The following is a 12,414-nucleotide window of genomic DNA, read 5'->3' as shown; positions in this document are numbered from 1 at the left end:
CCTTCCAGGTCTTCACACAGGCTAATCATTGAATTATCTGAGATATGCAGCCATCTTCTGAGTCCACCACCAATTTCACCTTGCTTAAATAGAGTGATATCACTCTGTGTCAAGTGAGTAGCCAAAGGGACACTGGAACTAATCTGTTAAGGACCCTACAAGTCAATCTCCCTACTCCTCTGGTGGTGAATGTAGGTGCTCTTACATCACAGACCCACCACACACAGATAAAGGAAGTGGAAGCCACAGATGCTATTCTCAAATGGAATGTCTCTGAACTATGGGCCCATTAATAATAAGGTTTCATTGGACCCCAGGTTCTTGCACTCCCTGCTCTTATACCTCTTACTGAATCTTGTGTTTTTCACTATATGTATGAACACAGGGTCACGGTCCAAGGCTCACTGCTCTCAGGGCTGGACCGGAGATTGAAGATGACAGTTATATGGAAGGTATTATCTAATGTGACTACAGACCAGCAGCCTTTATCTCATCTTGACCTTTACTTGCTGATGCCTACTTTAAGTGTTTGGCTGTACTGGAGAAATGAAGGACATGAGAGTTTATCTTTTCAGATAGTAATACAGAGTTTACGATTCCATGCATTCCCCAGGGCTTTGTCCCCTAGTTGTCAGCATCAAGGAGGTTTCCATTGTAAAACTGGAGAGTTCTAGAAATATGGATTTGCAAAGATTCTGGTCTTTGGGAAATAGGAATAACCTAAGAAGTCAGACTCTATTCTGCAGGTGGGACCTTAGGGATAGAGTTATATCATTCCCAGCCAAACTCAGCCAGAATTGCTGGTCATGCTTATACCATGCCCTCATACTACATAGGGATATGAATTAAACAGATTGTCAGTCCATTGACTGACATACTAAAGTGACTGGGGGTAGCCTTAATTAACATTAGGAGACTTACAAGGAACAAAGAAATCTAATATCCCAAATTTTTAACCTACACACTTTTCCTTATTAGGGTAGTTAATGGGATGATTATATATATATATATATATATATATATATATATATATATATATATATATATATATATATATATAATATTACTGGGCCTCTGAAACTATTTGGTGGACATATACAAATGGTTTGACTCAATTCCTCTTCTATTTATTTCCAAACTAAGTAGATATGTTGATCATAACTTCGAGGCATTAAAATTTCCTGTTTCTGAATTATAAAACAGATTTATTTGCAGAAATGTTACAAAATTGGAGAGGCTTAGAGTTCTCATGAAATATAGGAAAACATGTATGGATTTGGGAGAAACCCGGTTTCTCTTTACTAACTAATCAGGAGCAATTAGAAAAGTTTTTGGCATGGTTGTGAAAATATTTGCTCCCCCTGGAAACTACTCTGCTATCAGCACTGGGTGGGCATCTAACTCTCATTCTGATTGGATCATAAAATAAGTAGTCATGATTTGGTTCATTCCCTAAGAACAGTGGTGAATGTAGCAGTGACCCAGTCCTTAGTAGGCCTCCAGAGCTTAGCACAACTGACTGAATAGTGGAAGTGCCATTCAGCTTGTAAAGCTCAGCCTATGGACAGCACCACCTGATGAAAATGAAAACAACACACATAGTTTTCAGAAAGACTCTAAATGTATTAAACTTGCTTTTTGCTTCTGTAGTTCCAATTCTAGCTACCTGTTCTTGTTAACTGATGTATTTTAATACAGAACATTTTTTTGTACTTAAAAGCTCATCCTGAGAATATCTCCATGCTAGTGCCCTGGGATTCTGATCACCCAGTATAGTTGCAGGCCGGCTAAGAAAGATTTTCTATTGTGTTAAATCATGTTCCATAATTATTCTCTGGTGAATACCCTAAACACTAAATTGTATAAATGAAACCAGGAATAAAAATTAGTTGACATCCTCCAGTTATGAGCCCTGCAAGATACAAAAATAACTGCCTAATAAGACATGTCCTCTGATGCAATAGCAAAAGAAATATTACACGAATATTCAAATAATTTTCTATTTGCATCAAGGGCATGTTCCATGAGAAGAAATTCATTCATAGCATGGTTATTTGGAACACAAAAGAGACCATAAGCCCAAGGAGAGAATATAATAATATTATTATGCTAAATGGACATATAATTAGTGTGATTCTCAATAATATATTTTTCAAACCATAGATGAGAACATTGATCCATTTTTGTCATAGAAGCCTCTCCTTGTAGGTGTAAATTAACAGAGACCTTCAACTGATCATTTTGGAGAAAATGAAGCACTGGATAATGCTCAGCTTCAGATGAGGAACACACACTATTCTCAGACACAGAAATCTCAGTGATCTTTCAGAGGTTGTAGATAATTAAAAGAAAATTATTTTCCAGAAAAAAACAGAGTAATTGTAGATACAAATGCATAGTATCAGTGGCACCAGAGCTGCATATGTCATGCTAGGAAAAAAAACCCTCAAGAATAGAGAAGAGAGTTTTGTGTGAAATAACATCACTATCCTTGGGGATTTTGTACTTGATAGGTTTTATGATAGTCAGTTATTATTAAAGTTTTGAACTCCAGTAGGTTTACCACAGTCCACAGAAGGCTCCAGTTTTATGAGTAATACAACAACATAGACATGACTCTTTGGGGAAAAAGAAGAAATGTCAAATTTTGTGAACAGGAGGTTAGTATAAAAAAGCACATACTGAAGGAGTTAGGGGAGAAATGAATGTAATCAAAACACACTGTACTTAAGTTCTCAATTAATTCATGAAAGCATTTAAAAACCAACAAAAAAGCAGCCAGACACAAAAAAATGATAAAGAACGGCATGTACTGGAAGGGAATTGCGCACAACAGTCCTTTATAATGGAAACCAAGAAAAATAGTGGAAACCAAGAAAAATAGTGGAAACCCAGGTTTCTTTCTTAACAGAAAGATATGAAGGTATATATATATATATATACATATATATACATATATATATGTATGTATATATATATATGTCCACACATACAATGCATGCATTTTGAGAATTTCTTACATGTATGTCATCTTCTAAGCACATTATATTCATAATCCCTGTTATATTTTCCATGAAAAGACAGCAGAGATGCTCAAAGCCTCCAACCACTATGCAATGATAAGGGGATGAAAACTTTAATCACAAAATCTGATCAGTATTTGTTATATCTCTGCTTTTTTTCTATATATAGAACATCAAAAATTAAGTCAAGTTCATATATATTACTAAAATGTGGGTTTTTTGCAGCATGAATGCTTTATTATTAGGTTTTTAAAATGAAAAAGCACCAAGATAGGTGTGGAGAACATCATACCCATTTCTTGGAAGAGGACAATGGGAGAGAGAAGAAAGACAGCCACGCTTAAGTACGTGAGTTCCACAAACATGCAGGTCAGACAGAGATGAAGAAGCCACATTGCAGGAAAAAATGGCTTCAGAGAAAGAGAAAGGGAGCCCAAGATATCACTGAAGCATAGTGAGGATCTGTCCAGAATCCAAAAGAAAGAAATAGAAAGAAAAAAATGAAATTAGGATTTTCTGAATGAGCTCTCAGCTGTGTTCAAAACCAAGGAAAGTTATGACATACTCAAGTACATAAATGTTGTGATCTGGATATTCACTATTGTTATACATAAGAAAGTTTAGTCCTGTCTCCTATGTACTAGTTAAAATTGATTCTGGATTTTAATATATTTCATGGACATTAATTTTTAACAATTTTGACTAAAGTGAAAAACTTAAGAAATTGGCAAAAATGTTGAGAAATAAAAATAGAAGATTCTGTCTCTTCATAAATGTATATTAGTAACCTATGATGTGTAATATTGTCACTGGATGATAGCTGTAGAAGATGGACAGACATATTGAAAGTTTTAGAAATCTGAGAATATGTTGTAGGAATTATTGTCCCTGCATTGCATAATTTCAACTGGAAATCATAGATGTCATTATTTATTAATTCAATTACATTAGGTATGAGAGTTACATTGGATAATCTAATATTAATTTTATTAGACAAAATCAGTCTAAAATGGTCAAAATTATTACTGAATGTGAATATAGTGATAGATAGACACATATATTTCTGTAAGTGACACATTCAGGTAAATATTAAAAGAATTCCCATAGTGCTAACAATGACAGCCATCAGTACTCACTTCTGTGAAAACCCAAAATACATTCTTACACCACGTAGGCTGGTATGTCTCTGATTAGCTGTATGTGTGTTTCTTGCTGTGTTGTAAGATACCATGGCAGATTACACATTCTTTGTGAAACACCCTAAGAAAAGGGGAGCTAGCAAATAAGATCTCCATGCTAATGAAAAGTACCAAGTGAGGATAAACAAAGCACAGTGGATACAGCAGAATGGACACGAAAGAAGGGCTTTCATATAAACTAATGCAGTCCACATAGACCTTCATACAAGGATGTAGAGAGCATTCAAAGTTCACTGTGCCCATATGAAGAGAAAAGGCCACAGAGCTTCAATTCATGGAAAGAAGAGATCGATTATGATGCCACAGGCAGCAATAGAGGTAAGAGCTCAGAATCATGATATAGATAGTCATCAAGATACTTTCACTGCTAATACACAAAAGGAAGACAGATTGGTGGGAAACATGAAAGCTGACGTTACTGAGTTATGCTTCAGAAAATTTATAGATATATCTCTTTATTGCTTTTTTTCATTTTTCCAAGAATACAATGTACATATAGTTATGTGTATGTGATTTACTCTTAACTATTTGTCTTGAAAAGATAATAAAATCATTTATTGCTATTATTAAAAAGCAATGTTGATAAATCTTGGTCATTCCGAGTTAGGTTATTTGTTTGATTTTTTACATTTTATAATAAAAGTCTTATCCTGAAAGTTTCATGAACATGACTGCCTAAACATGATATGAATTAAGAAGACAATAATAGATATACCAAAGTGGCTGGGAGAAAAATCATAAGGTCTTATTTCTAGAAAAAGAACTAGAAGCAACTAAGGATTATCAAAAGTCAGAGAAATAGTCTTCTACAGAGAAAAGCAAAGCCATTGAATATCCAATATCAAATGGTCATCCTCAAAGCTATGCATAGGAGTATATTTATGTAGACTGATATGTTTGTAGTTAGGAACATGTACATATATGTACACATGTATGTTTATGTATTAATAAATTTTTAAACAGTCCATAAGTTTGGAAGGGAGGAAGAAGAGATTTGTGACAAAAATTGGAGGTAAGGAAGGAAAAGATAAATACTCCAAATATATTAAAATTTCAAAAATAAATGAAGTAATAAAAATTTTTAAAGGAAGCATCCCACAGCAAACTATTTTTGAATAAGCTGCAAGGATATGCTTTTTGATATGGTTGTGTGAAACTGCTCACAAAAGGGCATATATTTATAATAGAGGAGAAAAACTTCTAACATCCAAATTGTAAAAGATAATAATCAAATCATACATGGATTTTTGTCACATTATTAACATAAGAAATGTTTCGAGATTTGGGGTACTCTACTTTGACATATCTCATCAAAAACAATTTAAAGTCAATGGGAAAGATATGTTCTTCATCTCATACATTTCTAGAGACAGTACCAATTTAAATTGGAAGGATAACAGGCACCATGTATAACAGGGTGTGACATATGGAAAACAATATAGTTCACCTAGGGCCAAAACCTACCACTAAGTATGGGTTGAGTTTGATGTCAACACACACATGGTGGGAGGTTAAGTTGTCCTTCCACAGATGATCTTTCACCTACATGTGAGACCTGAGGCATGAGTTTGGACACACACAAAAATTGTGGTAAAATGCCTTGTAAAGTCTGTGTCATGTTGTCTCAAAAGGAAACTTATATTGATCTGCAAATTGATATATAATTTTATGTTTGTATATCATATCAATTGAATAGTTGTAATAGCCCTAATATAAAATCTGTTTAAAAATTTAGACCACAAAAAAACCAATGTAGTGAAGCAAAATTCCTGCCCACAGCTAAGATGTTTTGTAATCTTGATAATTAAGATGATTATTTCTAGGCATGTAAAAATTCTATGCATGAAAACAAACAAAGAAACTTAGAGAGCAGACATTCCCTCTCCGAAAACATATATGAACTCCCAAAGTGTAATAAAGAATGTAATCAAAAGTCTTACAAAATCATTTTATCTTTGAGATACACACACTTCTTGTTCCCCAACTTGTATGAAAAAATTAGGAAAGGTATTGTACAATAGATGATTTTGAGGGAAGAATGGAAAGGGAGAAAGACACACATATTACTCTTTGTAGTAACAAAAATATTTCCCTACCACAAACTTAATTTTATTTCTGACTTAGCAAGAAACAACCCTAATGGCCACAATTTTGTCATTGTGTCTTATGACCACATCCATGAAAATGAGATTAAAAACTTGTTAGAAATGCATGGGAAGACATGAAAAAGAGAAAAATGCTTCTGGTAGTAAAATATTAGTAAATAATTAATTTAACTAAAAAACTTTGAAGACAGGCATAGCTGTTTTGAAAACAAGAAACTATTGCCAACTTCTAAATCTGACACCCTTACTGCTAAATCAGTGGTATTTAGCTGATGCAAACTTGTTACTGTACCATCTCATCCCTCTAAAGTAACAACTTTTGGTGGCATCACCTCTTTTTACACGAGTACATAGACTTCTAGACTGTCCTGAAGAGCCAGGTTAACTTTGATAAAACCATCTTCCCTCTGATACCTAATATGAGAAACATGTGGCTGTAAAGGCATGGCCAAGGGTGATCCAATATTTCAATCGTCATATTTGGAAACAAAAATCAATAAACAAACAAGCAACCTTATTGCATCATCTTTGAGGACAGAAAATAAATGAAGAATAACATACAATTAAATAAGGAATTTTTGGATGGGAAGAGGGTTTTTCATGATAAAAATAAGAAGCATAGGAGCTTGAATACACATATCACCTGGGTCATTTGTAACATGAAATCTGAAACAGCATAAATGAACAACACTTACTGTATGTGAAAGTCGGTGTAAATGTTTGGTAGATAACGATGTGGAACTTTGTTGGCTGTGTACACAGTATGAACTGGGAGAAAAACACCAATGGTTACATCTCCTTCATGGTGAAAATCTTCTTTGATTCTGAAATAACACTCAGAGGAGTTATAGGCATATGCATGACTGTGATTAAACAAGATCCTGATAATAGCAACAAAAAGAAAACATCCCACCAACACACATGTTTGCTCAGACATAAGTTTGGTGAATCCAGATCTCACAGTGTCCAGCAGGTTTATCCTTAACTCAAGTGTTTGTGACCATATGCGCTTCTAACTTTGTTGATGGGTGAGGTTGTCACAGTAATGCAGAGAGCTGTCACACTCTGAGCACTTTCTTATACCTCCTCCACTGTCACTGAGAATTCTCGAACTCTTTCTTCCCTTGGGCTCTGCATCTGAGGTCCTGTGTTCAGGTGAAAAACAAGCTGGAAAATATGTTTATAGATTTTCTTCTGCACCTGTAGGCACCATGACTTCATCTAAAACAACAGGCAGTAAGAGCTCAGGGATGAACTCCTCATTGGATAATTTGGTCACAAGAATGAAGCAAGGAACTTTTTATATGGAAACAACTGAGATTGGTGTTAACAATCTACATAAGAGGATGACATTCCAAGTGTAGTGGGTAGAGAAAGGCCCAAAATCACATGATGGATGGAACCCAGCCAATTGATTGAGACATCATGATTTTCCTAACCAAAGGAACTCAGTGGATTCTACCTTGCTTAGTGTCCATGTCTCAGACATTCTTTGCTTCTATGAAACATCTATGTATGCATATTAATATAATGTCCACATCCAGTAAAATCCGTTTATTTATCACTTTGTGAAAATTAATAATCTTACTAAATTATTCAGTTCCGAATGGACCAACTATCTGAGACATGAAGTTTCCTGTTTAGATTCTATACTTTGAGCTACTGCACCTCTGCTGTCCTAGTTAATCTTCAGTAAATAATTGGGTAGATGTGTTGTTCTGATAAACACGTGTACCTAGTGCAGTGGGTTTACCAGCTACTTACCTTGTTGTGAGAACATGAGGATGATAGGAAATTCTTCTCTTTTATCTACAAAGCATAATAATTTAATAGCCTCTAAATGTACCCTTCACCTAATAAACCAAATGAAGCAGTTATGATCAGTGTTCTATTTCCTAGTTCACAGGATAAGGTAACACAGTGAAAGTCTTTTGTATTATGTTGTATAAATGAGTGGATGCTCCAACACATGAATAAGTTCTCTAAAGAAAGGATGGAAGAGTGGAGTGAATGAAAACCCACAGACACTTGTCTGAGGATTGATAATCATTATTATTTCTTTTTCAGTCATGTGCATTAGAAGACAAACTGAAACATCTCAAATAGTCCAGTTGGCAGTGAAATTAGTAAATCCCTCCATCACTTGTGCTTCAGGAACATAGAAAGCAGGAGGAACAGAATTAACCAAAAACAGAATATCTAGATGCTGTGTGAATGTCTTCCAAGGGATTGCTATTTATGCACAACACTATTTGGACTTTGTCACTTAGATCCTATGATATGTTGGTTTTGTTTTAGCATACTATATCTTCTTTTATATTTTGTTGTTACCTCTTAGAATCTCATACTTTTTAAATGAGAAACAGAAATCAAGTGGATCTCGATATGATGGAAGAGTGGGAGGGACTGGTAGGAGTAGAGGGAAGGAAAATTGATCAGGATATATTGTATGAGAAAAGTATCTGTTTTTAATAAAAGGAAGAAAACTAAAAAAGAAGAAAGCAAAATGCTTTCACCTTAATGGACTAGATACTTATTCTTGTTATGAATTTGCTTATCCAGAGCCTAATGCACATGTCAAAACTAACATTGAGTGCTTTCATAAGTATCTTTCACACCAGCATGGTATGTCAGACAGCATTGTCTGTGTGTGTGTGTGGGGGGGTTATGTGTGTGTTTTTTATCAATCTGTTTCCCCTCCCTCACCCCTTCACAGGTTCTCCTCTCATCCCTGTTCACCCAACAGACCCATCCATTTCTCCTTCCTTGTTTCTCTCCAGATACATGTGGGCCTCCTTTGGATCTCAGTTAGCCATGGTGTATAAAGTATCCATAAGACTGGGCACTTCTATCAATGCTAGAAGAGGCAATCAGAAGGTGGAACCAGGTAACAAGAGTCAGACACAGCCCCTCATCTCATTGTTAGGATTCACACAAGAAGACTAAGCTATACCACTGTATATATGCACAGGGTTTAGGTCAGTCCCATGCTAGAGAGATAATAGGAATCTTGGGGCATTTATTCAATGAGCTAGAAACCTAGAGAAATGGAAACTCCCAGGAATAGATGAGGGTGACCCTAGCCAAGTCTCTTAGCAAATCAGGATATGGAGACTAAACCAGTCACCTCCAGTAACAAGACACATCTTTCAGTGGAGGGACTAGGACACTAATAGAGCATTATTTGTTACAAAGGAAGTCTTTTCACTGGAAGAGAATTACAACATTAGGCCCATATTCATGGAAACCACTAGTTTAATATGTCCTCCACCATCCTTTATTAACAAGCATGGTATAATGGTAACATAGCTTTTCAAATTTAAGATACCATTTATGTGATGTTTGCACAAAGGGCTGTGACAGTGCTTTCTGGAAGGTGGTATATACAGGACGCAGTGTATTGTATGCTGTCTTTCTTAGCCATCAGTTATGGGTCAAGGAATTCTACTGTGGAAATTGCAATGTTTCCACTCAACGTTACCCAGGAAAAACATGCTTACTGCTGCAGTGACTTTTTTGTTTGCTATCCTAGAAAAGTGCTTTCAGGAGCTGGAGTACTTCTACCTGGAGACACAGTAAATATTTCTTCAAATTAGAACCTGGTATTTCACCCTGGTCAACTTGAGCTTTCAATGCTCTGATGTGAACGTGTTACTAAAAGATTAACAGAGCTAGGAGATGTGATTAGTCCACACTCCTGGGGAAAAACTTGGTTGTTTTTCTACAATGAAGGAGTAGAAGCTTATGTCTGATTTAAAGAAGAACCTTGTTCTGCTCATTCACACTCTTCATAATTGAAAGATTAAATCCTTTTAGGATATTGGGAGTTCACCTTAAACCACTGTTTTCTTTACCCCATAAGTCCTGTCACTATAGAGTATATTAAATATTTGCAGAATTCAGCTGTGTTAAATGTCCAGAACCACATGTATCTTTGCTGACTAACCCTATTCCTCAGTGGTGTCTCTCCTTCCTTTACAATTCTGATATACACACAGGTTCAATCCACACTCCCATTATGATAGGACCACTTACCCACAATCTTGACACAGGATGTCCTTTATGAACTTTCATTGTGGGCTATCTTTCTGTATGCTGTGAATAAGTGTTGCTCCCATTGGTTAATAAATAAAGCTGCATTGGCCTAAGGCAGGGTAGAATGGAGCCAGGTGTGAAATCCAAGAGAGATAGAGAAGAAAAGCAGGGGGAGGGCAGGTGCTGTGAGCTACTGCCAAGAGAATCAACACATGAGAAAACAGGTAGTGCCCCAAAGCCATGTGGCAACATATAGATAAATAGGAATGGATTGAGTTGAAGGAGCTAGCTAATATAAGCTAAAGCCATAAGCCATACAGTTTGTAATTAATATAAACCTCTGAATGATTATTTTATAAGTGACTGTGGGACCATGGGTAGTGCTGTGAGATGTTCTGTATGGCAAATGTGTTGCTGATTAGTCAATAAATAAAACACTGATTGGCCATTGGCTAGGCAGGAAGTGTAGGCAGGACAAGGAGGAGAATAAAGCTGGGAAGTGGAAGGCTGAGTCAGAGAGACACTGTCAGCTGCCAGGATGACAAACAGCATGTGAAGATGCCAGTAAGCCACGAGCCATGTGGCAAGGTATAGATTAATGGAAATGGATTAATTTAAGCTGTAAGAACAGTTAACAAGAAGCCTGCCACGGTCATACAATTTGTAACTAATATAAGTCTCTGTGTTTACTTGGTCAGGTTTGAGCGGCTGTGGGACTGTCAGGTGATAGAGATTTGTCCTGACTGTGGGCCAGGCAGGAAAACTTTACCTACAAATGGCGTCCAACGTGGTGGCAAGAGTTTCCACCTAAAAACTGAGAAAAAAGATTCTAAAACAGAGCTAAAAACAGTTCTTAATTGTCTCTCTCAAATGAACGGCAGCTGCCGATTTGAGCTACTTGTGGGTTTCTGGTGTGCACGCTCGACCTGCAGTATGCCTGGAATGAGGCCTCTGCAAGTGGCACATTAAGCTGAATGGTGGATTTAGACTTTGCTAGTACAAAATTAAAAAAAAAAAGGTTTCTGGGCTGCACACTGCTTGGCTAAAAGCATAGACCCATGATAGCTACCAGAGCTGACTGTAAACTACCACCACCATGTTGGGAAGCTGAGGTGGGCAGAGCCAGCAGCCACAGCTGCTGCAGTTTAAAGCAATAGATTCACAATAAGACAGATTCAGATATAATAGTTTACAATGTGTGTAAAATATACATAGGCTTGAAAGACAAAAAAAGGTGATATATACAGTTATATAAACAAATACATAGTTTTAAAAAATAAAGTCTTAAAGAGACAATAAAATTAATATAAAAAATAAGCCACGTGAAGATGAATATTACACAGAGAATCTGGATTGTGTTGTCTTTGGGATTTTTAACTGCAGAAAAACATTTGATTGTAAAAGCTGTTGAGTTATGCCAAAATGTATATTTTAAAGGTACCTTGGCTTCAAAATTTGGATATAAGGATATGTTGCTTTGGAAAGGAGACTCTGCTTTTGTTCCCACAGAAAGCCAAAGGCAATGGATTTGTTCCAGATTAAGATACATCAGGTTTGACCAGCCAAGACCCCCTGAAATGTCTCCGATGAAACCATGGCCCAGATGATCCAACATCCAGAATGGTTTGAAGGCAACTGGCTCAGATAATACAGCCTCATGGACTACTCCATAATCCTAAAATATTCTTTGTGTCCCCATAAAATACAGCGCCCCCCTTCAGCAGGAAGTAGTAAGAGAAGATACGCCCAAATTCCCAAATTATATGTAATTTTACTGTGTTAAGGTTAAAACCTTCCTTTTTGAAAAAAAAGGGGGGAGGAAGTGCTGTGGGATGCTCTGTATGGCAAATGTGTTGCTGATTAGTCAATAAATAAAACACTGATTGGCCATTGGCTATGCAGGAAGTGTAGGCGGGACAAGGAGGAGAACAAAGCTGGGAAGTGGAAGGCTGAGTCAGAGAGACACTGCCAGCCACCACAATGACAAACAGCATGTGAAGATGCCAGTAAGCCATGAGCCATGTGGCAAGGTATAGATTAATGGAAATGGAT

General features: G+C 36.4%; 1 protein-coding gene across 1 annotated transcript in view; it reads right to left on the bottom strand.

Annotated features, from left to right (window-relative positions):
* LOC128124294 (vomeronasal type-2 receptor 116-like) overlaps nucleotides 1-12,414 on the bottom strand; it is a 36,212-nt gene that overhangs the window by 13,084 nt on the left and 10,714 nt on the right. The window contains exon 2 of the mRNA XM_052760455.1: nucleotides 7,023-7,208. Coding sequence (XP_052616415.1) covers nucleotides 7,023-7,208 — 186 coding nt within the window. The remainder of the gene's footprint in view (nucleotides 1-7,022; nucleotides 7,209-12,414) is intronic.

This window comes from Peromyscus californicus, unplaced genomic scaffold, assembly GCF_007827085.1.
Source record: "Peromyscus californicus insignis strain IS unplaced genomic scaffold, ASM782708v3 Scaffold_4__1_contigs__length_199733344, whole genome shotgun sequence".
Lineage (NCBI taxonomy): Eukaryota > Metazoa > Chordata > Mammalia > Rodentia > Cricetidae > Peromyscus > Peromyscus californicus.
This window is presented reverse-complemented; position numbering and strand designations above follow the sequence as displayed.